This window comes from Clarias gariepinus, chromosome 16 (genome assembly GCF_024256425.1).
Source record: "Clarias gariepinus isolate MV-2021 ecotype Netherlands chromosome 16, CGAR_prim_01v2, whole genome shotgun sequence".
Taxonomy (NCBI): domain Eukaryota; kingdom Metazoa; phylum Chordata; class Actinopteri; order Siluriformes; family Clariidae; genus Clarias; species Clarias gariepinus.
This window is the reverse complement of record NC_071115.1, coordinates 21,867,505-21,895,430: the sequence shown is the minus strand read 5'-3', so window position 1 is coordinate 21,895,430 and position 27,926 is coordinate 21,867,505. Positions and strand designations below refer to the sequence as shown.

The 27,926-nt window shown below is 38.8% G+C and overlaps 2 protein-coding genes across 3 annotated transcripts in view; both read right to left on the bottom strand.

The window, feature by feature from the left end:
• Window positions 1–5,384: 5,384 nt before the first annotated feature.
• LOC128544461 (cytochrome P450 2K1-like) lies at window positions 5,385–16,304 on the bottom strand. The gene is made up of 9 exons (XM_053514589.1): window positions 16,088–16,304; window positions 14,038–14,200; window positions 9,129–9,278; window positions 8,234–8,394; window positions 7,065–7,244; window positions 6,349–6,490; window positions 6,027–6,211; window positions 5,742–5,883; window positions 5,385–5,661 (listed from the first exon to the last, which is right to left on the bottom strand). Exons 1-9 carry the CDS (start codon window positions 16,295–16,297, stop codon window positions 5,444–5,446), a joined length of 1,551 nt encoding a protein of 516 aa, XP_053370564.1. The 5' UTR covers window positions 16,298–16,304; the 3' UTR covers window positions 5,385–5,443.
• A 10,262-nt stretch (window positions 16,305–26,566) lies between these two features.
• LOC128544462 (cytochrome P450 2K1-like) overlaps window positions 26,567–27,926 on the bottom strand; it is a 41,329-nt gene continuing 39,969 nt past the window's right edge. For both annotated transcript variants that reach the window (XM_053514590.1, XM_053514592.1), the window contains exons 6-9: window positions 27,572–27,713; window positions 27,270–27,454; window positions 26,992–27,133; window positions 26,567–26,915 (exon numbers count right to left, since the gene is read on the bottom strand). In XM_053514590.1, coding sequence (XP_053370565.1) covers window positions 26,713–26,915; window positions 26,992–27,133; window positions 27,270–27,454; window positions 27,572–27,713 — 672 coding nt within the window. In that variant the 3' untranslated portion in view covers window positions 26,567–26,712. The remainder of the gene's footprint in view (window positions 26,916–26,991; window positions 27,134–27,269; window positions 27,455–27,571; window positions 27,714–27,926) is intronic.

The window sequence follows — 27,926 nt, the reverse complement described above, 5'->3', positions numbered from 1 at the left end:
GATCAAGTGCAGGTCAGGGAGCTCGGTGCGGACGATGTGCTCAGCTGATTGCACCACCCTCTGTAGAGCTCATCTGTCCTGCATGGTGCTGTTCCTGAACCAGGTTGAGATGTTTCCCGTCAGGATGCTCTCTATGGTGCAGGAGTAAAAATTCCTGAGCACCTTAGAGGGCAGTTTGAAGTCTCTCAAGCGTCTGAGGTGGTAGAGACGCTGCCGGGCCTTTTTTACCACAGTGTTGATGTGACAGGACCATGACAGGTCCTGCGTGATGTAAACACCGAGGTATCTGAAGCGGTCCACTCTCTCCACTGGGCTTCTGTTGATGACTGGGGTCTGGTAGTTCCTCTCCTGGTTTGTACTGAAGTCCACTATCAGCTCCTCTGTCTTAGCTCCTTTGTCTTGACATATAGATGCAATCATCTATATGTCAAGGGAGAAAAGTGTGAATTCCATGTTAAGAAAATTACCTCCTTGGCATATGTTATCAGCCAGGAGGGTGTACAGATGGATGAAGAAAAGGTAACTGCTGTAAAGGACTCGCCCAACCCAACATCCATAAAGGAACTACAACGTTTCCTGGGATTTGCTAATTTTTACCAAAGGTTTATCAGAAATTCCAGCCATATCGCAGAAAATTTCCAAAAACCTGAAGTGGAACTTAGCAGCACAACAAGCCATTTTGCACCTCAAGGGAGGCTTAACATCAGCACCTATACTAAAGCATCCCGATCCTTTAAAACCATTTTCTGTGGAAGTAGATGCCTCTGAAACAGGTGTGGGAGTGATATTGTCACAGAGATTTGGTATTAAACCTAAGCTACACCCCATAGCATTTATGTAAAGGAAACTGACACCAGCCGAACAGAATTACAACGGTTGAAATCGTGAATTACTGGCGGTAAAACTAGTATTGGAAGAATGGCGCCATTGGCTCGAAGGAGATATGATTTATCATATACACAGATCACAAAATCCTTGAATACATAAAAACATCCAAAAGAATGAACGTTCACCAAGCCCAGTGGGCTCTGTTCTTCACATGATTCAACTTTGTGCTATCCTACCGACCAGGATCCAAAAATGCAAAAGCAGATGCCATATCAAAGATCCACAACACACCCTCTCCAAACAAAGGAGAGGACAGAATAATCCCAGAGTCCGGATTTGTATGTAAGGTTACATGGGAAATTGATAAAGAAATAAATACATTTCCAAAAGCCCAAATACCAAAGCAATGTCCACAAAACAAGAAATTCATCCCTTTGCCAATAAGGAGCAAATTGATAATGTAGGCTCACACATCTCCAGGAACAGGTCACCCAGGCACTCTAAGAACCCATAACCTGTTACAGATAAAAATACTGGTGGCCAAACATGACATTAGACATCAAAAACACATCTCGTCCTGCTCAGCCTGTGCACAAGCCAAAGTCCTGAGATCTCTCCCCACCGGAAAGTTAATGCCACTGCCATTTCCACAGAGGCCGTGGTCCCACATTGCCATCCAGAAGAAAAACCACGATTATGGTAATAACCGATATCAATTCCTCTAGCCAATCTCCCCACCGCTTTTAGAACTGCAGAAATCTTGTTTCAACATGTATTCAGATACTTCGGCCTACCAGAGGACATAGTAAGTGATCGCAGACCCCAGTTTATCTCAAAAGTATGAAGAGACTTCATGGAGAAAATGGGCATAACCGTAAGTTTGATGTCAGGATATCACCCCCAAGCGAATGGGCAAGGGGAATGAGCAAATCAGGAAGTAGGCAGAATGTTGAGAACATACTGTGCAGACAACCAACAATATATGGGGCTCTGTTAGAACTACTAAGAATTACAACTCCCAACCCCAACGCCACTGTTCACCTGAATACTAACACCTAAAACTAATTACTAAACTAATAAAAGAGACTCTCACACTTCCGGTCGGTGCGAAGTATGCGCTCCCTGTGATTAATCTCCAGTGTTGTTACCAAGCCGTTCTTACTTACCTGCTTTCCGATATTGACCCTGCTTGTATTTTTGTTTCCGGGTTTAGCCTGATCCCGTTTATGCCCGACGCACATCGCCTGACACTTGCTTGTTTTTTTGACTCTCGATTCTGGATTATCCCTACTGGTTTGTTTGTTCTGCATATAGACACTCTTGTTAATAAATATCTTAACTGCACCTGCGTTCTCCAAGTCTGCTTCATGACAGTCTCGAGTCGTTCGTTCTTTTGACGCGTGACTCCCATAGATGCTATATACAGAAAATTATGCAGTATACAGAAAACAGTATTGAACGATTGTGCTAGTGAGTCTTCGAGTCCCAAGTCGTTCATTCCTTTAACACGTGACCTCCATAGATGCTATGCTGTGCAGTATACAGAAAACAGTATTGAAGATTCTCAGCAATGAGTCTTCAAATCCTGAGTCGTTCATTCTTTAGACACGTGGCTCCCATTGACGCTATGTGGTGCAATAGATTTAAAAGAATGAACAACTTAGAATGGAAGATATAAGAGGTGAGCTGCTCTTTCTGTTTATTATAATATGTCCTTGGTTGCATTGTAATAGTTTTATAACTGGAACTATAGCTCAAATTTGTGTATGTAGACGTATTGGGGGTATTTTTATTAATAATAAAAATGTAATTTATTTCTGATTAAAAGAATAAAATGAACGAAATGACAAAAAAAGATTTGTTCATTTTGATGCACGAGATTTAAAGAACCGAGTCACTAAAATGATTCGAACTTCCCATCACTAATGCACACTAAGACCGAACAGGGGAAACAGTTACCCACAATTCCGCAGTGCGCGAGAGAGAAGAACCATTGGCTCAGTTGTAATCATGTGATGCTCGGAATCAAAACAAGTAGCACATACTGTTTTTTCTGTCAATAGGTGGTGCTGTGTGTACAAAAAAAATACCTTAAATGATTTTAGCAAATGGCTGCAATATAACAAGGACTGAAAAATTTAAGGTGGTCTGAATACTTATAAACAGGGGTTGGACAATGAAACTGACATGCCTGGTTTTAAACCACAATAATTAATAAGTGTGGTGTAGGCCCTCCTTTTACAGCATCATCTTTATCTTGCAGAATAAAGGCCATACTACTACGTGATGCTGGTGGAGGAAAACGTTCTCTGACTCGCTTCTCCAAAACACCCCAAAGTGGCTTAATAATATTTAGACTGTGCAGGCCATTGGAGATGTTCAACTTTACTTTCATGTTCTTTAAACAACTCTGTCAACAGTCTTGCTGTGTGTATTGGTGCATTATCACCCTGATACACAGCACCGCCTTCAGGATACAATGTTTGAACCATTGGGTGCACATGGTCCTCCAGAATGGTTTGGTAGTCCAGTTTCATTGTCCACCCCCTGTACATACTGTGCGTGTATATAATAAAAAAAAAAAAAGTATAAATATTACGATTGACACAGTTACTCATTACATGAGTAGTCTTTTAACTGAATACGTTTTACTCTTAATTGAGTAATATTTTGGGTGACTACTTTTTACTTCTACTTGAGTAATACGTTCTTTCAACTGTGACCCATATCCGATTAAAGTGTTAACACTTGCCATACCATCTAAAACATTGCGCATACTTAAAAAGAGGTTCTTGTGCTACACAGTAGCCAAGATGGACGAAGGCAAAATATGCTTGACACTAGCTCTGCAATATATGCAAAGTTCGCAAAACGTCACCATGGTTTTGGAACGGAGGAGGAGGAAAAAAACGCAATAATTGCAGCCTGTGCATATGCTTCATTTACCAAATACTGATTTCTTAATGTTATTTAGCCTAAATAAGCATTCTGCTTAACAAGCATTCCAAGCATTAACACAAGGCAGGGGGACCTTTCCCTTTTCCATGTTACCTGCAATGTTATCATTCCATTATTTTTTTTTTTTATCATTTCATATGCGCTTCTACCGGAGAATAACATTATGTCATTAAACCGCGAAGAAGTCGCAGTTTTAATGACATACAGAACACAATGCCTCTGTCTGTTTACACAACAATCACATTAGCATATGATTTATTTCCACATATGAATGAGGTCTGAAACTAATCTCGAAATATCTAAATGCATGGGTTTTTTTCCCGGAACTGGGTCACATTTAACTGACAGTATAAGCGTAGATTTAGCGTAGATTTGAAGATAAAGAGTGAATGTGTGTTTCACATGTAAATTTAAATGTTTCCCATAACCTTGAACTAACTTTTTGTAATTGAAAAGTTGAACTAACTTTTTGTAATTGCATGTAAACTCAAATCTTCTTTTTTGCTCTCACTATTTGCTCTTTGACTTATTAAAAAAATCACAAAGTGTGAGTGTACTATATATATATATATATATATATATATATATATATATATATATATAATTTATGTATTTATTTGTTTATTTTTAAACAACCAAAATATTATTAATGCTGAATTACATGCTTAAAAGACCACAAAAAACAACTGCAGGCTGATGTATCCATTGTGACAAAACTTTTAAAGATGGAGTTATAGCTTAAAAAAAGAAATCGCATAACATTCAGAGGATAACGAAAACATTTTGTGCATGCTTTCTTGCAGTTTGCAATATTTTTTCGTAAAAAAAAAACTTTAAACTTTAAAAATAGAATCTTAATTTGCTGAAAAGCTGTTCATTATTAAACTGTTATAAGTGTATAATATTGAACATCGATTTCTAACATTATTGTTTTAGCACACGAGCATTATAAAATTTATGAATATACTTATCTAGCAAGTTTATTTTTAAATAAAGTAAACAAACAAAAAAAGATTTAGAAGTTCCATAAATGTGACCAAAACATATTAGAGATTTTTTTAACAATGAAAAATATTTGTAAATCAAATAATTTATATAATAACTCAATTAAATGTAGTTTTCTGCTGAATTAATTTATGTAAAAATGTGATTAAAATCCAAAGTGTATTTTACTTTAATTTACTTTACTGGATTAAATGTATTATTATTGTGTAAGTGCTTACTAAATTAGAAAACATAGCTATGCTGACATAACTGATTAATATGTTGAGATGGTTTGATTTATTATATGCTTACAAAACTTACAGTTTTTCGATTGTTCTTTTTTGTTAGTTTAAATGCTTAAGGTTATTATATTATAAAATTATTAGAAAAAAAATAAAAGTATTAGTGACTGTTGATGTATTAGGCTTACTTGTTGTGTTAATTGTCTATAATTTTATTTTTGTGTGGAAATTGTAAACAAATATTTCCTGAGCAAATTACATTTTAACATTTTTGTCAGTGTAAGTTTTACAGCATATTAAAACTTTGTATGTGTTATGATATCACTATCACTTTTGATATACTTGCATCAATGCATAAGATTGCTACACAATTGTAAGTACATTTACAAATTTCAGTACTTTTTAAATTTAACTGAGAACATTTTGGGATTTTAGTCAATTATGTCTTGAAAGTATATATTTGATGTTCGGCTAATTGCACACAGCTTGTGAGGAGAGGGGCTCAACGTGAAGCCCACAGCTGGAGTGAGGTCCAGCTGTTCCTCAGACACCCCTGGTGGAGGAGTGAAATGGAAGTGCTGCAGTAAGGAGGTGAAAAAGAGGAAGAGCTCCATCTTGGCCAGACTCTCTCCAAGACACAACCTGCGCCCTGCCAAAACAGAGAAGCTGTTTTTGTAACTAATTGAATATAAAGCATCACATTCACTAGAGGAAATCATTTTAATCTACCTGCAGAAAAAGGCATGAAGGCATCTCTCTTAACAAATCGGCCTTGCTCATCTAAGAAGTGTGCAGGGTTGAAGGTATGTGGGCTCTCCCACTGACTTTCATCACACAACACAGATGTCAGGAGAGGAAACACGCATGTACCCTGAAAAAGACATAAGCTTTACATGTTAATGTTTATAATCAATGTCTTATATTCGTGTTGAAGAGAATTCATTTTTATCCCTAATTACAGTTTACTATTAGTTAACAGTTATGAATAACTTATAATTAGCACCACATACTGACCTTTTTGATGAAGAATCCTTGAAATGTAACATCACAACTAGTGGCATGGGGGAGACTCATAGGTACTATGTTAGCAAGTCTCTGAGTTTCATGGATCACGGCATCTGTGTAGGGCAAATACTTCCTGTCCTCCAGCACTGGCTGACGAGCTCCAATGACACTGTCAATCTCTTTATGGACACGTTCTAGAATGAGGAAAAACTTTTAACTTCATATGCATCACAGGAAAACAGAGGCACATTAATATTTATTAACAGAAACTAAAATCATCCCATGCTCCATCTTTGTACAAGTTTAAACATTTGCTACTCTGAAATCTTACCCTGAACCTGGGGATACTTGGCCATTAGCAGAAGGCACCAGCGGAGTGTCGTGCTAGTTGTCTCAGTACCAGCAGCAAACAGGTTGGAAACTGACTTAATGAGATTCTGTTCATGAAACAAACTGTCTTTATCTCCAGCTTTCTGTCCAACAAAAACAACATATATAACCATTAGAATTTCATGATTTCAATTTCATTCAATAGAGTTTCATGTGAAACTCATTACATTAAAAATTATTAGATTATACTTTTTTGGCATACTGCTGATTTCTTTGTAAATGTTGAAAATGGAATGAAAACATACACCAACAAGTAGCTGATTACACTGACTGTGTAAAACAACTGAGAATTTCATATTATTATTATAAGTAGACTACATGAGTTCTACTAAAGTCACAATTAGGACCAGGAAAAAATGGATATAGGGTTTAATAGGTTGGGAACACTATGTACATTTTTAAATCCTACAAGAAAAATCAAATATGGTAGTCCATCCCAATTATGGAAATCCATATACTGCACGAACTCTGGGTAAAAATATATGCATTTCATATTGGTCTCCAGCCTGCTCATGCAAACACACACATTTGGTCACTGAATAATGAATGAAATTAAAATTATTATTGTTTTAATTTAAAAATTATATATTACACATTAAATTGAAATCAATTAAATAGAAATCAAAATTTTTATACACATCACAATTAAAAATTTACCTCTGCATTTTTTTGGCGCATAAGAAAAGAGTCAACAAAGCATCGGCTATCCTCCACATTTAGTGTCTCCTCCAAATTGTCCAAAAGCTTTTTTATTTGCTTTACATTTGTCTTATAGTTTTCCATTATAAGTCTCCAGTTCTTTAGCCAGCGGCCAATCCATGGAAACATATTGTAGATCTACAAGAGCATACAAATACGGTCCTTTATATGCAGAATTACTTTATGCCTTAAGCGAGCAAAAGAGAGAGAGAAATTAACTTTACACAAAGGTATCTCTATCTAGACATTTTCTCCATCTTAAGTGATGAATTCTCTATCGAATAGCCTTTGAATGTCCACGTTGATGGTCTCTCTCTATCTAAAGAATGCTTACAGGGATAACACAATTGATGAAAGCAATGTGCATAGATGAAAATAGAACTTTGCGTTTGTAAATTGTCTTTAGCATCAATTAGTAATTAACATTACATTTAATGTTAGCTTGTTGTCCTTTGCTATCATTAATTCATGTTATTTGACAAATATGTCAAAAGTTTAGATGGCATTGCCAAGAAATTGTACCCCGTCAAAAATGCCTAACACTACTTGTTCTAATAAACGTACATTGTTTGACTGCTGGTCCTCAGCTTAACTAGTTTTACAATTTTTTTCGTATTGGATCAGAATTTCCTACCAGCAGCAAAAATTTATATTTCTACTTCTGAACTGTACACTACTGTAGAAATATTTGTATCTATATTGGAGGTTAAGAATGATGAAAGCACTGCAAAAACATAATTAAGTTTCATTGTAGTTATAATTTTCTGACATACTGGTAACACTTTGGGACAGGTTGTTTTTATTGTTTCCAAAACATAATCGATCATTTTATCACTTGTAGAATTTCTCACACATTGATGTAACATTATCCATCAATTCACAAGTGGACTAAATTCTTACAACCAATATAACACAATTCTCAGCAGATTTATGGCCGGCATAAAGCTGTGAAATAAGACAATTACTGTAAGGTACTGTATGTACAAGCGCAGTAGGTTTGGGCAGGACAGAATAATAGATAGGACAATTTTATACAATGCCACTTGCAGAAGAATATGTGTTGGTGGAACCAATTAGTTATCACATAGCAAATTAAACAAACAAACAAAATATAATAAGTATGGTACCTGAATAGAAGGTGAGCCAGTGAGTTTAATGTTCTCGTTGGTCCGATTAACCATTTCTTTGAACTGAGGGTCACTGTATTGAAACCTGCTGCCATACACAATGGCTGAGATGACATTTGAGGTGGCATAATTTAAAGGCTGTGAGGTATCAAATGGTTTCCCTGTTAAGTAATAAGTAACAGTTAATATTGCAAACATTTCCTTTGTAGAAATACTATCTAAAAAAGTTAGGATAAACTGTAAGTAGAGATTGTTGCTCATCATCTATACGGCTTTATTCTGTATACAGTGTTGCGGAAATCCATGCCCTTAGGGCATGAGGCAAGGTACACCCTGGATGGGGTGCCAATTCATCGCAGGACTTACACAAATTCACACACAGCCTATTCTGGATGTCTATGGACTGTGAGAGAAAACTGGAGAACCCAAAGGAAACCCACGAAGCCCAGGTAAAATATGCAAACTCTATGCACACGGACCCAAAGCAGGAATCGTAAGTCAAGATATCGTAAGTAAAGATAATAAAATAAATTTAAAGGTACTAATAGTTACTGTTAATGTACTGTAACTGTCTTTAAAAACACATTGTCTCCATTTATATCAAAGTTGCATAAACACAAGCATGTATTTGAGCATACAAAATTAAAACTGAATTGAAAATCAGTAACGTCTATTAAGTGACCATTAAGTGTGTTTGAAGCCAAAATCATTTTAAAATGTAAATTGGTTTCGAACATTAACAGTACAGTAGGTTAAATTTACTTTCTACAGTAACAGATTGGTGAAAGTTGCTAAAAAATCCTTTATGCAGAAATATGATGCAGCAGTTCTAAAAACAACAAATAGTGGCAACATTTTGACTGTAAATTGAAATAATTTTACTGAAAACTTTTACCTTGAAATTCTTCAAACACTTTTCTTAAATAGTGTGTTTCTTCTATGATTTTCTCCTCACTCCCTCTTTTGCCCATCCCAAAGTCTCGAAGTGTGGTGAGGGAAAATCGTCTCATTTCTTTCCAGGTTTCACCATTGCTAAACAGAATTCCTGAAGTTGAAATAAAAGTTAAAAAAGAAAATCTAAAGTTTTGAAGTTTATTAATAAGTTGCAGAAAAGCTTTTAAAATGGTAAATATCATAATAAATACTGAATACTAGTGCTATCAATATCAACACATCTTCTTCTTTGTCTTTCGGCTGTTTCCTTTCAGGGGTCGCCACAGTGAATCATCTGCCTCCATTTAACCCTATCCTCTGCCTCCTCTTCTCTCACACCAACTAACTTCATGTCCTCTCTCACTGCATCCATAAATCTCCTCTTTGGTCTTCCTCTAGACCTCCTGTCTGGCAGTTCCAACCTCAGCATCCTTCTACCAATATATACACAATCTCTCCTCTGAACATGCCCGAACCACCTCAATCTGGCCTCTCTGACTTTATCTCCAAAACATCTTACGTGGGTTGTTCCTCTGATAAACTCATTTTAGACCATATCCATCCTTGTCACTCCCAAAGAGAACCTCAACATCTTCTGTCTCTAAGCCGTAGAGCATTGCTGGTCTCACCACTGTCCTGTACACCTTTCCTTTCATTCTTGCTGATACTCTTTTATCGCACAACATTCCTGACACTTTTCTCCACCCCTTCCAACTTGGCACCCTGTCATACGCTTTTTCTAAATCTAAAACGACACAATGCAACTCCCTGTTACCTTCTCTGCACTTCTCCGCCAGCATCCTCAAAGCAAATACTGCATCTGATGTACTCTTTCTAGGCATAAAACCATATTGCTGCTCACAAATGCTCACCTCTGCCCTTAACCTAACCCTTCCACTACTCTTTTCCACAGCTTCATTTTCTGGCTCATTAGCTTTTTACCTCTATAATTGCCACAGCTTTGCACATCTCCCTTGTTCTTAAAAATTGGCACCAATACACTTCTCCTTCGTTCCTCTGGAATCCTCTCACTTTCCAAAATCTTGTTAAACAAACTAGTCAAAAACTCTACTGCCACCTCTCCTAAGCACTTCCATACCTCCACAGGTATGTCATCAGGACCAACAGCCTTTTCACTCTTCATCCTCTTCAACGCTCTTCTCACCTCACTTCTACTAATATTTGCTACTTCCTGTTCCATAACAGTCACCTCTTCTACTTTTTGTTCTCTTTTGTTTTCCTCATTCATCAACTCCTTAAAGTACTCCTTCCATCTTTCCATCACCCTCCTGGCATCTGTCAGTACATTTCCATCTCTATCTTTAATCACTCTAATCTGCTGCACATCCTTCCCATCTCTATTTCTCTGCCTTGCCAACCTGTACAGATCCACCGCTCCCTCCTTACTGTCTAGCCTAGCATACAAGTCCTCATATGTTCTTTGCTTGGCCTTTGCCACCTCTACGTTCACCTTACGCTGCATCTCCCTGTACTCCTGTCTACTCTCTTCAGTCCTCTCAGTGTCCCACTTCTTTTTAGCTAACCTCTTTCCCTTTATATACTCCTGGACTTTCTCATTCCACCAGCAAGTCTCCTTGTCCACTTTCCCCTTACCTGATGATATCAACACATGAACACATGATTAAACCAGAAATTTTTACGTGTTACATTTTTTAACACAAATTAATCATATGACAAAGTTTGACCCTAATTGCTTCCCATAATCACAGCACCATTACCTAGCTGTATGTGATAATGGCATGTTTAACACAGATAATAAAATGATGACAAAGGAAACATCACCAGGTGTGCCGAACAGCAAAATTTATTAGAAAAAACTTTCTGATTAAAGTTTGGATAAAAAGTGCCTAATGTGTTTCCTCTAACACAAGTAAATCTAAGCAATAACTAGATTTACTACATTAACTGTGATTAACTAGATTATTTTTTAATCGATTAACACAACTACTAAATACATAATAATTGAATAGCATGATCAATTATTACTCCTGTCAAGAACTAACCTGAGAAGATCAGAAGACGTAGCTTTAGCTATAGGAACCATAGGAGAAGTGATGAAGGGTTTGAGTTGGGATGTGTGGAATACAGGGTGAATCCGGAGCGCCGCAGGCAGCTGGAGCCGGTAGGTGACAGGGTTTATTCTTAGAGTGATGCGGTATGGTCCGATGAAGCGAGGTGAAAGTTTTCGGGATTCCGTATGCAGATGTAGGTTCTTTGTAGATAGCCATACCTTGTCATCTACTTTGTACAAACGTCCCGGAAGGTGTCGGCGGCAGTGTTGAGTGATGTAGTGGTTGTTGGCATTCTGAATAGCGAGGTTGGCTTGATTCCAGAGCCGCCGACACCTACGGACCAACTGTTGGGCCGATGGTACATCAACCTCCGGTTCTTGATGGGCGAACATCGGGGGTTGGAAACCATAGCATACCTCAAATGGGCTAAGGTTGGTGGCAGATGAAACATACAGATTGTGAGAGAGTTCTGCCCATATGAGGTAGCGGGCCCAGGAGCGCTGCCGATCCGCAACAAAATACCTTAGGTAGCGCTCGAGTTGTTGGTTGGTCCGTTCCGTCTGACCATTAGTCTGGGGATGGTATCCAAATGACAGACTGCTGGTGAAATTGATCAGACGGCAGAAGGCCTGCCAGAACCGGGCAGTGAACTGAGGCCCCCTGTCCAAGACGATGTCTTTGGGGAACCCATGCAGGCGGACTACGTGTTCCAGTATCAGCTCAGCTGTGGTTTTGGCTGATGGGAGTCCAGTGAGGGGCACCAGGTGTACGGCCTTGGAGAACTGGTCAACTATGGTGAGGATGGTGTTTTTCCCGTCGGAAACCGGAGCCATCGAGGAACGGGAAGTGGCTGGAGCCCTCCAGGAGAGGGTTGATTTCTGTCCTTGGCCCTGGCGCACACCAGGCACGCCTGAACGAACTCTGTGACATTTTTTCCCATGGAGGGCCACCTGTTCGATGAATGATAGGGTTCTCCGGGTCCCCTGATGTCCAGCGACGGGTGAAGAGTGACCCCATTGGAGGACGTCCAATCTCACATTCTGGGGCACGTAGAGTCGTCCAGCTGGCACGCCTGCCGGTCCGGCCTCCGCAGCCTGTGCCTGGCGGACCCTCGTCTCCAAGTTCCACTGAATGGGTGCAGTGATCCGGGAGGAGAGGATGACAGGCACAGGATCTGCCCGGGGGAGGTCTTCCTCGTGCTGCCTCGACAGCGCGTCGGCCTTGGTATTTTTGGACCCCGGGCGGTACGACAGATGGAAGTCGTATTGTTTAAAAAATAGGGCCCACCGTGCCTGTCGTGGATTGAGCTGGTTTAAGTTCCTGATGGTGATGAGGTTCTGGTGGTCGGTCCAGACGATGAACAGCTCACTGGCGCCCTGGAGCCAGTGACGCCATTCCTCCAAGGCCCACTTTATGCCCAGCAGTTTGCGGTCCCCTACCCCGTATCGCTGCTGAGTGGGATTAAATTTCTTGGAGAAGAAACCACAAGGGTGTAGTTTCTGGTCTGGACCTCGTTGGGAGAGAACGGCGCCGGCGCCCACATCCGACGCGTCCACCTCCACAACGAAAGGTTTGTTGACGTCTGGGTGGAGAAGGATAGGAGCGGTGGTGAAGTGATTACACAATTCTTAGAAAGAGGAGATGGCCGCGGGTGTGGGTCGAAACGGGTGAGGTGAGGGCCTGGTCAATGTGGTTAATGGTGCTGCAACTGTACTGTAGCCCCGGATAAAGCGACGATAAAAATTCGAAACCCAAGAAACCATTAAAGCTTTAAGGGTCCTGGGTAGGGGCCAGTGACGCACAGCTTCGAGCTTCTGTGGGTCTCACCCTGGGGCGAGATGACAAAACACAGGAACGTGGTGGAGTTCTCGTGAAAAGCACATTTTTCCAGCTTGCAGTACAGTTGGTGAGCGAGCAATCTCTTGAGAACAGCCCAAACGTGTTGGATGTGTTCTTTGAGGTTGTGTTCTTATGAGGATGTCGTCCAGGTAGACGAACACCCATCGGCCCAGCATGTCCCTAAGGACATTGTTAATAAACTGTTGGAAGGCCGAGGGTGCGTTGCAGAGTCCGAAGGGTATGACCAGGCTCTCGTAGTGTCCGGTGGGTGTGATGAATGCCGTCTTACACTCATCACCCTCTCTGATACGCGCCAAGTTGTAGGCGCTCCGGAGGTCCAACTTCATGAAGACGGTGGCACCAGAGAGGGTTAGGGTTAGGGTTAGAATTGGTGAACACATCCGAGGCGATATCGGCGAACTCAATGCCTGAGCGTTGTGCTGTGGTTTGTTTACTCCTTTTATACTTCCTGATTCGCAACCGCATTACTTCCGGTTTCTAGTGCCAGTCGCGGATTGAGTGTGCATGACAAATCCAAAATCATTCACATTCTCAATAAACATTTATATAACTTATCAAACCAAAAAAAAATTTAATAATGAATTTGGAAATAAATCAATCAAAGAATTTCTGTTAAAATTAAGCCAACCTGTTAAATCAGTAAAAACTTTATTTGGTATCACTATGTATGTCACATTGTCAAATGTTTTTTATTGTTATGGCCATTTTGCTATTTGAACTCACACCTCTACAGTCATTAACCTGCTCAATCACTGTTTTGAGTTTTGGCAATTACTGCTAGGCAATAATTCGTCTAGACAGACATTTTAAAGAAGGTTATATGTACACATTTTGTTTTTAATTAAATACACACATAAATATAAGTTATTGTCAGTCCTGTATAAAGTGTAAAAAATAGTCTGTTCTCTTCCTGTTACTAGTGATTGAGAACCAAAGACAAAGGTGGTGTTTAGATACAGATCTGTATCATTCTCTTACCATGTCCTTTGTTAAAGTCGGAGAAAATGGGAGTGATATCTCTGTTTCCAAATTCTTCTGCATAATTTACAAGCGCTTGTTTAACTGTTTGAAATCCTGCCAAGACAATGACTTTTTTAGGCCCAAAATACACAGTGAATACTGATCCATATTTTTTTGACATCTGTAAAAAGAAAGAAAAAGTAAATGATGGATTGCTGTATTCTATGTTATGAATATGTGTTTATTAATTTTAGCTAGGATAGTTAAAGTTCTGATTCATCCATTTTGTGTTACGATTTTTAAGAGGCCACCTCATAACCTCCTCAGCAGTATTAATTTCATCAATGAAAATAATGGCGAAAAATGTCAATTGATGACCTATTTCTTTATGACACAGCCTAAAACTAACTAAAAGTAATCTCTGAAAAAGATAGCAAAATGTTTTATATTTTAATTTGTGAATAAAATCTAACTGGTAAGGTGAATAACAGATAAATGGACAAATAATTTTTAATTTCTATCCAATAATCTCCTGGCACCTTATGATTGGTGGTTTGAAAAAAATGTCCTGCCTACTAACATCAAAAACATCTTTCATTATGTGGCATGGCTCTGCTTGCTCTTGAAAAAAAAAGGCAAGGTAACATTAGGAATTATATAATAAGTAGGCAGTTACTATACGTAAATATGTGGTGTATATGTGAATACAATGTTCCATTAATACAGTTAACATTTTGTGTAGCATTATTTAACCTTTATCTTGTATAGCAATGTTACTGGTTAGCCTATCATAATTAGGTTTTTTACTTACGAACATGTTAGCCTTTCTTGAATTGGTAACATTAGTTTATTGTTATACTGCTTTATCATTTACCTTGCTGATGGAAAACGATGAGAGTGTTCACAATTTGATTAAACTCCAAAGTAATGCAATTACAACAGTCATAGCATCAGAAATATTACTGTTTTACTATTACTAAGTGACTAATTAAACAAAGCTAACAGCACAAAAAAAGCTGTGTGAAGCTACTCAAGCAGGAATGACTGAAATATTAGAATTGTACATGAATCGGTAAATCTCCTGTTTTATAATGCTCCACCAGTACTGTGTCCTCCAGTTGTTCTTATTATGTTTTTTGTTTTATTCTATTTGTTTTGAATAAACAAAGTACACCACAGTCTTCGTCATGAAAACTGATTGTTTGCAGCCTAGCAAATGCACTGTAGTTGTTTATTAGACAAATCACAAGCAAATTTAGTCTATAACTTTCATTTGAAATTGAAATATTTAAATTTAAAAAGTGGCCTAACAGTATGTGGACATAAAAATAATTAAAATAATGAAATTAATGATTATTATTATTAGTAGTAGGAGTACTAGTAGTAGTAGTAGGAGTACTAGTAGTTGTAGTAGTAGTATTGTTAATGATTATTATTATTATTATTATTATGCATGGTGGCCCTGTGTGGTCTGCTTTTTCAGAACAGATTTTGAAGAGTAAAGGACATCATACTAAGTATTTATTGTTTTATAGCTATTTTATTACAAAAAAAAAAATTATTATCATGTTTGTCATTGAAAAAAATATATTGTGTTGCCTTATTTAACCGCTAGTTTTTACTATGATAAGAATTTTATTTTGTCCATTCATTGTGAAGTCTTAAGTTAAGAATCATGATTCTTTTCCAAACTTAAAATTACTATATTACTTTTACAGTGTCCCTTTATTACATTACAATATCCATATTAGTAATATGGTTGAACTTCCATTGTTGTATTAAACATCTTTAAACGACCTTTCTTTAATATCTGGAATTTTCAAAGAGAAGACAGCAGTACAGATAATATTGGCTCTACTTGAGTAATACTGTTGGGCCCACAGACAAGATTGCAATTATCAAAGTAGATATATGTAGTTTTTTCAGAACTATGGAATTGTTAGCAAAATGTTTTACTTATGTAATACCTTGGAAAATGGCTCTTACCTCAGACTAGATCTTAGAGCCAATTAAACAATAATTATCCAGTGCATTGGTGCATGGCTATTTCAACAATAAAAGCACTTACTTCACATAGAGTCAGGTAGGGTCTCTTAAGGTTCAGTTGCAGCATGTTTCCCAAGATAGGCAGTGGTTTAGGCCCTGGAGGGTCCTTGTTTTCTTCATTAGATTTGTCATCAGATGAAAGGCGATAAACAATCAGTAATAAGATAATCAATAGCCCAAGCAACATGCTTGTGCTTGTAGGTTGCAAGAGAAGCTCCTCCACCAGAACCATTGCTAAAGTGGTAACCTGAGACTAATTTATTTACTGTATCTTAAAGGAAGTAGAAAGCAGGAGACTGAAAAACAGGCTGCTTGGGTTGTGTCTTAACAACAGTTGTCTGGGAGTGGCCAGAGAACAGAGTTGGAGGTGAGATAGAATAAAAGCCACAGAGATGTGTTTACCACTAGCACTAGAATTACTGACTTTTTTATTTTCTGGTGCAAGGCCCGAGGTGTTATTCACCCATGCTGAGATTTTCACAGGTCTTCAGCTTGATTCTCCTCAATCTTTTGTTGTGCAAACCACCCATGACCTGTAAGGCCTGGCATATTTGCATTTGTTTACTCAGAGTTGCTCAGATCCAAGGCAGATCCAAACCTCTGTGTGTGACATATGCCTGTTCATGTAAAAATAGCAAGCAGGCTATAGAGCCTATTATGGAGTAGGACGTGTTTTGTCGGGCTCTCGCTGAACAATAACATTTAATATGTTAAAATCCTTTTTTTAAATTCTAGTTTATTTCATTAATTGGTCAGTAATACGTAGTCATAACTTCGTGACAAATTTAGTAGTTTTTTTCGGTGTCGGCATGGCTGCGAGCTTAAGAAAATACAAATTCAGCGGATCATCGAGCACTAGGCCCAGCACACCTTCGGCCCTCAGCCTTGTTAGTGAGCCGAGTTCAAGCCGCGCCGCTACTTCATCCTCCTCAAAATAGGAAAAAATGGATGTCGAAGACCTCAAATCTCAAATTCTTATGTCCCTCAAGAGTGACATTATAACTGTTATTAAGGAAGAATTGAGAAGTGCACTGACCGAAGAACTGAACTCCATTAAGGGTGAGTTACAGACGCTCAAGGCCGAAATCACCAATTGCGTTGCGACAACCCGCGCAGAGATGGACCAGATTAAGGCTTCTGTGAGGGACATGGAGGGCGGACTGTCTACATGGTCGGATGAAGTGGTCTCAATGCAAACTACTATAACGAGCCTGCAGGCAGAAATGACCGAACTGAAAGCCAGATATGATGACATGGAAGGGAAAACGCGGAGATGTAACATTCGAATCCTAGGCGTTCCGGAAGAACCGGGGTCAAGCTCCACCACATCTGTCTCTAAATTACTGACCGAAGTTCTGCAGATGGACAAGGACCTCCTTATTGACCATTCGTATAGAAGTTCGGGGCCCAAGAAGCAAGGAGGGAAACCGCGCACCATTGTGGCCAAATTACACTACCATCAGGACTGTATGGAGGTACTGCGCCGTGCCCGGTCCCGAGGTCCACTTCACTTTAACGGGGAGCAAATAGCTATATTTCCCGATTACACTCCGAGTGTGGCCAAGGCTCGTGCGGCATTTACTGAGGTTAGAAAACTCTTACGAGGACAGGACGGTGTGCGCTTCGGCATTTTGAATCCTGCACGACTTCGTATCACCTTTAAGGGCGAGAACAAGATGTTCACTGATCCGGATAAAGCCATGCACTATGTTAAGCACAGTGTTATTACTTCTGCAGAAGCCAGTCCTTAACTCCTGAAGGACGTTCATATTTCCTATCGTTGGCACATGGACGGTAAACACAGTACTGACCGGTGTAAACTATAGTGCTTTATTACAAGTTAGTGTAATTATGTTGAAGTTTCCGTTTTAGTTTCAGTACAAAGTTTTTTGTAATTAACGCTTTATAATCATAATAAGGATGACGTTGACTAGTTAATGTTTAGACTTGTTCATATATTTTATTGTTACAAGCTTATAAGATGGTTTAGTGAGAGCCTGATTTTGGCTCAGTAGGATCCAGATAAGCAAAGTGTGTGGATTTGTTGGTGTGGGTTGGGTTAATCACCTGGGTTTAATGGGTGATTGGGTTAGGGTTCAGGCCAGTCAGCAGTACTTTTTAAAAAAAATCTCTTTCTCTCTCTCTTTTTTTTCTTTCTTTCTTTCTTTTTTCCTGGCTCTATTCTATTTTGTGTAAATCTGCAGCTTCACTATTGCTATTAACTTTTCATGACAAAAACAGGCGTTTCTTTTAGACAGACTAATGGATGTTTGATCAATTTTGTTAGTTGAGATGTTAAATCCCTTAACTATCCTGTAAAGAGGAAAACAGTCCTCATTCATTTGCAACACCTCAAAGCTGATATTGTTTTTCTTCAAGAGACCCATTTACGCACATGTGACCAATCTAAATTAAGGGAGGGGTGGATCGGACAAGTATATCACTCCAACTTCCACTCAAAGGCGAGGGGGGCTGCTATCCTGATTAATAAAATCTTACCATTTGTAGCAACTACTGTAGATGCAGATACTGCTGGCCGCTATATTATTGTAGTTGGGCAAGTATACGGGCTCCCACTCATTCTAGCCAATGTGTATGCACCCAATTGGGATGATGAAGGTTTTTTTTGTTAACTTTCTGTCTCGGATCCCAAATATGACAACCCACCACCTTATCATAGGAGGTGATATAAACTGCGATCGCAGTTCCCCCCAAAAAAACGCCCAAATCCAAATCAGCAAAAGTGATACAAAGTTTCCTGGAGGCTTATGGATTGGCAGATGTTTGGCGTTTTTGAAATCCTACTACAAGAAAATACTAATTTTATTATCCAGTCTTTTATTTGGAATAAAAAACAACCACGTATTAAACAAAGTATCCTACAGAGGCCCCGCGAATCTGGAGGAATGGCACTTCCAAACTTTCTTTATTATTACTGGGCTGCTAATGTAAGGGCAATGTTATTCTGGGCGCAGTATGCAGTCAACCCTCCCGTCTGGGTGGCTATAGAGGAAGCATCCATGGGATCAATATCTCTCTCATCATTATTATGTGCTAAATTACCACAAAAACAACCCACATCTTCTCTTACCTCAAACCCACTAGTTATACACTCAGTTAAAATTTGGAATCAGTTTCGGCGTCATTTTAAGCTTACTGATCTATCCTTGATAGCACCATTAAATGGACATTGTATGTTTGCTCCGTCTTACACGGATAATGCTTTTGGGGTTTGGTTTAAGTGTGGTATTGTGTCATTATACGATCTTTACATTGACAATATCTTTGGCTCATTTAAACAACTTGTACAAAAGTTTAACATTCCCAGGACACATTTTTATAGATATCTACAGCTGAGGAATTTCATTTCCTGTAACTCTGACTCCTTCCCTTTGTCTCCTTCTCCATCCCTTTTAGATTCTGTTTATAGCTGTAAACCAGATGCCAAACAGATGATTAGTGCTGTATACAAGTTATTAAACACAAGTAACTCAGCCACATTAGATACACTGCAAATGGGAAAATGATATAAAAGAACAAATTTCAGATAAACTGTGGCAAAAGATAATACATAGAATTTACTCATCATCAGTTTGCCTCAAACATACAGTCATTCAATTTAAAATTGTTCACCGGCTTCACTGGTCCAAGGTAAAACTGCCAAGGATTAGAGAGGACTTTGATCCCACATGTGACCGATGTATGCAGGAACCAGCTACGCTACTACATATGTTCTGGACATGCCCAAAGCTATACAATTTTTGGAGTTTTATTTTTGATACCTTGTCAAAAATATGCCAAATACCATTAAAACCATCCCCATTTATTGCACTTTTTGGTGTTGACTCAAGTGGTGTCCGCTTGAATGACGCCAAGGCCAATATGATTGCCTTTAGCTCCTTTCTCGCTAGGAGACTGATCCTGTTTAGATGGAAGGAGTCGTCGCCACCAGTGGGTACTCACTGGAATAAAGAGGTCTTGTATTTTCTTCATCTAGAAAAAATTCGCTATTCTATAAAGGGATCCACTCAGAAATTTTATGATACCTGGCAACCATTTATAAGCCATTTTGAAAATATAGATGCAAATCAATTAGATCTGTAATAAAATATTGCTTTTTTAGTCTTTGTTTCTAATACTTTCCTTCTCTTCCATTTCTGTTTGATGTGCAATTTATAAAAAAAAAATTCCCTTTTTTTCTGCTGACTGGCTTTTTTTTTTTTTTGGCGGGGTGGGGGGTGGGGTACAGTTAGGGGAAAAAAAGTGTACAATGTATGTATGTATATGTAACTTGTTAATATTTTCAATAAAAAAGACAAAAAAAAAATAGCAAGCAAAAAAAAAAAAACATAAAAAAAATTCTGTCCCACAGTTCCAGGTTCAGCTCTTCATCCTTCTGCCTTATGTTTCAGGGGTTACTGTCCCACACAGTCTGTCTGTCTGTTTCAAAGTCTGTTTGCAGCATTTGCCGACCCAGCGACTATCATCCCTGTATTCAGCAATAGAGTTCCTTGACTCTCAGCACAGTTCTTGGTGAAGCGTGTCCAGATGTTAGAGATCGCAGCAAATCTGTCTTTATTAGTCCCACGCGTGGCAAATCTGCATTGTCATTGCAGAAAAGTGGACAGTGCAAGACAAAAACAGCTAAAATAAAAACTGTACCAAGAGTACAGTATAAAAAGTGCATTATACAAACAATCTGGAGACATAAATATGGACATGTGTATTGAAAAATATTGGTGTGTGTGTATATATATAAACAGATAAATGTATGTATTTATGTATAAATAGAGTGTATTTATATTATTTAGAGAGTGGATATATAAATATATGTACAACGCTGTGGATATATCTTTATGGACAGGCACACAATGTAGTGACAGGAATTGACAAGAACTAATATTGCATATGAGTTGTGTTTGTTAGTCTATGTGTGTGGAGTCAGCTGCAGGGACTTTGTTGTAGAGTCTGACAGTGTTTGGAAGGAAATACCTTTTGAATCTCTCCAGGTTGGGGGTTGGGGAGCAGTGAGCAAAGAATGTGGAAGCAGTGTGAAGTGTAGAGGACTGTGAAGTAGAGGAAGTGTCTGAGGTGGAACAGAGGTGGGGGTGAGGGTGTCTGTTGCAGATATTGGGGGCTGCATGAGTAAGGGCAGTATGGGTGAAAAGGCAAAGGCAGATGAATCAAACCTGTTGAACAAGTGATTTAGTTCATTTGTCCTCCTCACATCCCCCACAACCAGAGAGTTCTGTTCTTTGTGTGCCAGTGTGCCCTCTGATTGTGCTTCTAACCAAGGAACTCTGTTGCCAATTCATGCAGCAAAATGCAATCAGAGGGCAATTGGCACTTTTGGCAGTGTTCCATTGCCATGGCGTTGATGGCAGTATGGCAGATACTGTAATGCAATTAGGCCGGCTTTTCACAACATATGAATGCTGGAGAGGTGGCCAAAAGGTGTGATGCTGTCTATTGTGACTGTATATGTAAGGGAGTGACATTGCATGACTACAGCACAGTGCTGTGCATAGAAGCAGAACGACCCAGGCGGGAGAATCATTTCTCAGCACTTCTGAGAATGCACATCAGAATGGCCTCCAAATCACTGCCATGCAGGAAGCACCTCTCAGCGCAACAGGCTTTGGTCTGGTTTCAGGAAATGGACAAAGCAGACTCTGATGGAGGAAAGATTTCATTGGTCCAGCAGGCCACTGATATCTCCTCAGAAGAATCTAAAAAAGAGATGAAACAAGAATCCAACATGCCTCCACGGAAGATGCACCATGGTACTGGGAAGCCCTGTCTGAGCCAGACAGCAAAAGATGGCACTGTGTGGGTAGAGAAGGACATTGAAGTGCCCAGTGCAGTGGCAAATCTGTGGGAATACTGCAGACCATCAGGGAGTGTACAGTCCATCAAGCCTGCAGAACAGAGCCAGACTGGAATTTGGCAATTCGTGAACTGATGGCATTCATTTCAATTCTGTTTGTAAGACCAATCATGTGTCCTGTTGGTGCCATTGTGGATTGCTGGTCAGAAAACTTTCTGGTGCCAGTAATCAGAGAGACAATGCCCCGAGATAAATTCATTTCAATTATGCAACACCTTCGATTTGATGACAAGGACAGGCGGGCAGAACGGGTAAAAACAGACAAATTTGCTTTAATCTCCGACATCTGGACACGCTTAAACAAGAACTGTGCTGAGAGTTTCACTCCAAGAAAACACATGACCATAGATGAACAACTGTTCCCTACCAAGGTTCGTTGTCCATTCACACAGTGTATCGCAACCAAGCCAGACAAATTTGGGAACAAGTTCTGGATGGCCACAGATTTGGAGACCAAATATGTCTCCAATGCAACATGACGGCATGTTAAAAAAACTCAGCAGGGGTGCTAGTAGGTGTGAGGTCCAGGTAAGGTGTATGGAATTTGCTAATTTGCGCAGGCCTAGTAAATCTAGTGCTAGAAGTCCCAAAGAGCAGCCATTTGGCTTTTCTACCTATAAAACCCACAGGCTTTTAGCTAATATCCTTAACCAGCTGTGAACATATTCTTTTGTTATGTAAACAAGGTGGGGCCATGCTGAGCCACTTCAAGGAAACTTGTGTTTCACTTTGCCATCTTAGGGAGAAATCAACAACCATGTTTTTTTTCCTTTGTTGCTGAGATTTATTAATAAAAACAGTACAAAATTAAATAAAAAACAAACCAACCATTTGTACACATATTTACAAATAATAATAAAAAGTGAGTGCGTACATTTCAGCAATCACTCACAATCCTGGTACTGCCATGGTATCTCCCGTGTGCATTTACCACTCGTGTATCTGTAGCAGTGAACACATCGCACAGTGCTAAGAATATACAGTCTTCTTCCATTTGGGCGCATACGCCGTCAGCATGGCAGCAGTGGTTGAAAAGACCTAATAAATAAGATAAATTGTTATTTTCATAGCACTTTTACAAACAATGACACACTTGGAGGTGTTGATTCTAAAAACCACAAAAGACCTGCAACATACCTGAGTGGCGAATCTTGTTGACTGAGCCGAGGATGGTGGTGGTTTTTGCGCAAGTGACAGCGATGTGAGATGTAAGCAGAATGGTTCCATCAGCCTCATCACCATATTTTCGGACAGTCTCTCCCCACTGGGACAACTGCGGTCCTTGCTAAGGAGGACAGGGGGGACATTGCAAATGTACTTGGATTTTAGGTCGCAAGCCACCCAAAACTTGATCCCAAACTTGTCAGGTTTAGTTGCAATATACTGCAGGAAACAGCAGCGAGTCTTTGACAGGAAAAGCTGTTCATCAATAGTGATATGTAGATCAGGGTTGTAGGACGTGATGCAGTTGTTGACAAATGATCTCCACACACTGGAAATTGCAGCGAACTTATCAGTCTTTGCTCGATTACTGTGGGTGGACCTGTCATCAAAGCGTAGGTGTCGCATGATGTTCTGGAAGCGGTTTCGCGGCATAGTTCCAATGATCTGTGGGATTCCCAGGTTTGCTGACCAGCAGTCATGTAGTGATGGAACCTTACTACCACAAAAAATATGCATCCTATTTATTTATTTATTTGTTTATTTAATTTATTTGGGAATCACATTTCAGTTTTGTAAATCACTGAGTTTTTTTTGTGAATCTTATATTTTTAACACATTACTCACTCATCTTCTATACCGCTTTATCCTGTATTCAGGGTCGCGGGGACCTGGAGCCTATCCCAGAAGGCTTAGGGCACAGGGCAGGGTACACCCTGGACAGGATGCAAATCCATTGCAGGGCACACACTCATACACACACTCTCACACACTACAGGGAATTTGGGAACGCCAATTAGCCTAACCTGCATATCTTTGGACTGTGGAAGGGAACCGGAGTACCCGGAGGAAACCCACCAAGCACGGAAAGAACATGCAAACTCCATTTACACAGAGACGGGAATCGAGCCTGGCAGAGAACCCGGACTCTGGAGGTGCAAGGCGACAGTGCTAACCACTACACCACCATGCTGCCTTTTTAACACATTATTTATTTGTAAATTATGGAACACAAATTCCCCTCTAAGAAAGCTGCTCATTATGTGGGTGAAGAGGACTGCACCCATATAATGTCATGTAGAAGTATTTCATATATCATGCTAACAGAAGTGGTGCTTATTTTAAATGAACTTAGGCTATTTTACTTAGGCCAATGAAATTAATGCCTAGTCCACACATACACAGTTATTTCCTAAAACATAGATTTTCATCCTTTGTTTTTAAATAAATCTTCATCCACATGAAAAAATTAAAACACACTTAAACCTCTTAGCATAACAGTGAATCCAGCTCACTGTGTTTCATAAAATAAAGTTCAGGTGCAGTATTCTGCTAAGTCAAGCTGAAAGGTGATGCTCTCAAATACTGTATACAGTAGCATACCTAATAGTCACAGACAAGCCGTAGTTAAGCGGTGACAATCTAGGGGCCAAGCCATAAAGCAGACAAATGGGCTAAACAGACAACTACTTAACAAAACTATGTGGGATACTTAAGGACCATAGTGAGGCAGAAAAAAAATCTAACAAAAAGTTCAATATGTTTAATAGATTTGTGTACAAGAGACATAAGACATATTTTGTGTGAAAAGCTGATGTATGTGCTGTGTGTGGGGAATGTAAACTGCTAGAGGAGACTGACAATGCTGTAAAATAAGGTTTTGTGTTATTTACAGTTCTGCTCAAAAGTTTGCATACCCTGAAAGAAATTGTTAAACATTGATATTTATTTGGAAAATATGACCGATAATGCAAGAGAACTTTTTCCTATTTAAGGATAGTGGTCACATGAAGTCATCAATACTTCCATTGGTTGAGTCTTTTTTAAAACCTAATGATAACTGACATTACCCAAACAGACCTTATCAAAACTTCACATTTCCTTAAATGTTTTTCCCACATTCAGCAATAAGTTTATACACAGGTTTAAATGGCTAGTAAAGACAACTTTCAGTTAAATTCAATTCAATTATATTTGTATAGCACTTTTAACAATGGTCATTTTTATAAAGCAGCTTTACAGAATCCAACTGGGTCTACACCTGTTAGGTATTATGATTGTAATTAGTGTCTGTGCATAAATAGTCAGTGAGTTTCTCAGCTTATGAGGTGATATATTGACTTGGCTGGATACTGCACTATTGGCAAGACAAAATTTTAAGGTGCATATTAAGGTAGTTGAACTTTATAAAGCAGGAAAAGCATATAAAAAGATATCTCAATATTTAAAAATGGCAGTCAGTACTGTTCAAACTCTGATAAAGAGCTGGAAAATAAGAGGTTCTACTGACACTAAGCCACAGTCAGGTTGCAGGAGAAGCTGCTTTTTTCAGAAGTAGTTTTACCCAGAAAAACCCACAAAAAACCTTAAGGAACACAGCACCTAGACAAGCCTTCTGGAGTCATTTGCAGTGAGGAGACCAAAATTTAACTTCATGTCATTTGAAGGAAAGGAGTTAAAACGTTTATGGTATGGGTCTGTGTGAGCTTAAATGGCACAGGGGAGTTAGTCTAAATTGATGGCAAGATGACTACAGCAAGTTATCAGAAAATACTGGCAGTCAGTTTGCGTTCTACAGCATGAAAGCTGCGCATGGGACGCTTTTGGATGTTCCAACATGACAAAGATCCAAAACTCAAGACCAAGTTGACCATCCAATGGCTACAGCAGAAAAAGATGAAGGTTCTGGAGCAGCCATCACAGTATCCTAACCTCAGTATCATTGAGCCACTTTTGGGGAGATCTCAAACATGTAGTTCGTGCAAGACAACCAAAATATTTACAAGAACTGGAGGCATTTTGCCAAGAAGAAAAGGCACAACCTGAGAGAATTAATAACCTTATGCACAATTATTACAGACTACTGCATAACATCATTGATAGACACAATATTGGGAACTAAAGGTATGCAAATGTTTGAACAGGGATTATTTCCTCATTTTCTTTATTGTCCTGTTTTGTTTAATAATTGTGCTTTACATATGAACTTGAGTCCAAAAAGAAATAAAATGTATTTGTTTTGCCTTCTCACTCATGTTTTCTTTGTACACATCATGTTTTGAAATTGTAAACATTTTGCAAATTCTCCCAAGTATGCAAACTTTTAAGCACAACTGTATAATGTTTCTCATAACCTTTAACAATCTATGTAATTAAAAAGTTTGTGTGCGACTAAACTTTCTTATGTGTTCTCACTATTTGCTGTTTATTGTGTATACTCTATTAATGTGAGTGTGCCATATTTTTCATTCAAACTCAACCAAAATATTATTGATACTAAATTGCATACTTAAAAGACCAAAAAAATCTGACACCTGTACTTTATAAACCATTGGCTTAAAAGAAAATATTCTCTGCATGATTTTTATCAGTTTGCAATAGTTCCTGCTTCTTTTGAAAAATAACTTGTTTTGAAAAATGGAAAGTCTCAGGTTGCTAATTTTTTTTTATTATTAAACTGTACATTTCAGTTACATTTACACTTAGAAAACACAAATGTGGAAAGGAAAAAGTCTCTGAGATCGCAATAGGAAGAAACTTCAAGAGGATCCAGACTCAACAGGGAAGCATCCTTATTTGGGGTTTTAGTAAATCATGTCTTAAGGGTATATATTTGATGTACGGCTAACTGCACAGAGCTTGTGAGGAGAGGGGTTCAACGTGAAGCCCACAGCTGGAGTGAGGTCCAGCTGTTCCTCAGACACCCCTGGTGGATGAGTGTAACGGAAGTGCTGCATTAACGAGGTGAAAAAGATGAAGAGCTCCATCTTGGCCAGACTCTCTCCAAGACATAACCTGCGCCCTGCCAAAACAAAAGTTGTTTTAAATCTAATTGAGTATAAAGCATTACATTCACTAGAGGAAGGCATTTAATCTACCTGCAGAAAAAGGCATGAAGGCATCTCTCTTAACAAATCGGCCTTGCTCATCTAAGAAGTGTGCAGGGTTAAAGGTATGTGGGCTCTCCCACTGACTCTCATCACACAACACAGATGTCAGGAGAGGAAACACGCATGTACCCTGAAAAAAACAAAAGCTTTACATGTCAATCTTTATAATCAATTTCTTATATTTGTGCTAAAGAGAATTTGTTTTTATCCCTAATTACAGTTTGTTAACAGTTAAGAATAATTTATAATTAGCACCACAAACTGACCTTTTTAATGAAGAATCCTTGAAATGTAACATCACAACTAGTGGAGTGAGGGAGACTCATAGGTACAATGTTAGCAAGTCTCTGAGTTTCATGGATCACGGCATCTGTGTAAGGCAAATTCTTCCTATCCCCCAGCACTGGCTGACGAGCTCCAATGACACTGTCAATCTCTTTATGGACACGGCCTACAACCAGAAACACTTTTGACTTTTGAACACATTTGACTTTTATAAACAAAAACAAAAATCAACCTGTAGACCATGTTTGTACAAGTTTAAACATTTGCTATTTTAAAATCTTACCCTGAACCTGGGGATACTTGGCCATTAGCAGAAGGCACCAGCGCAGTGTTGTGCTAGTTGTGTCAGTACCAGCAGCAAACAAGTTGGAAACTGTTATAATAAGATTCTGTTCATGAAACAAACTGCCTTTATCTCCAGCTTTCTATCCAACAAAAACAACAAAACATAATGTAGATTATACTCTGTTCTCATCAATACAATGTTCTATGAAGCATTACGTATCCTATACATACAGTGGTGTGAAAAACTATTTGCCCCCTTCCTGATTTCTTATTCTTTTGCATGTTTGTCACACTTAAACTAACTATTAGTCAAAGATAACATAATTGAACACAAAATGCAGTTTTTAAATGAA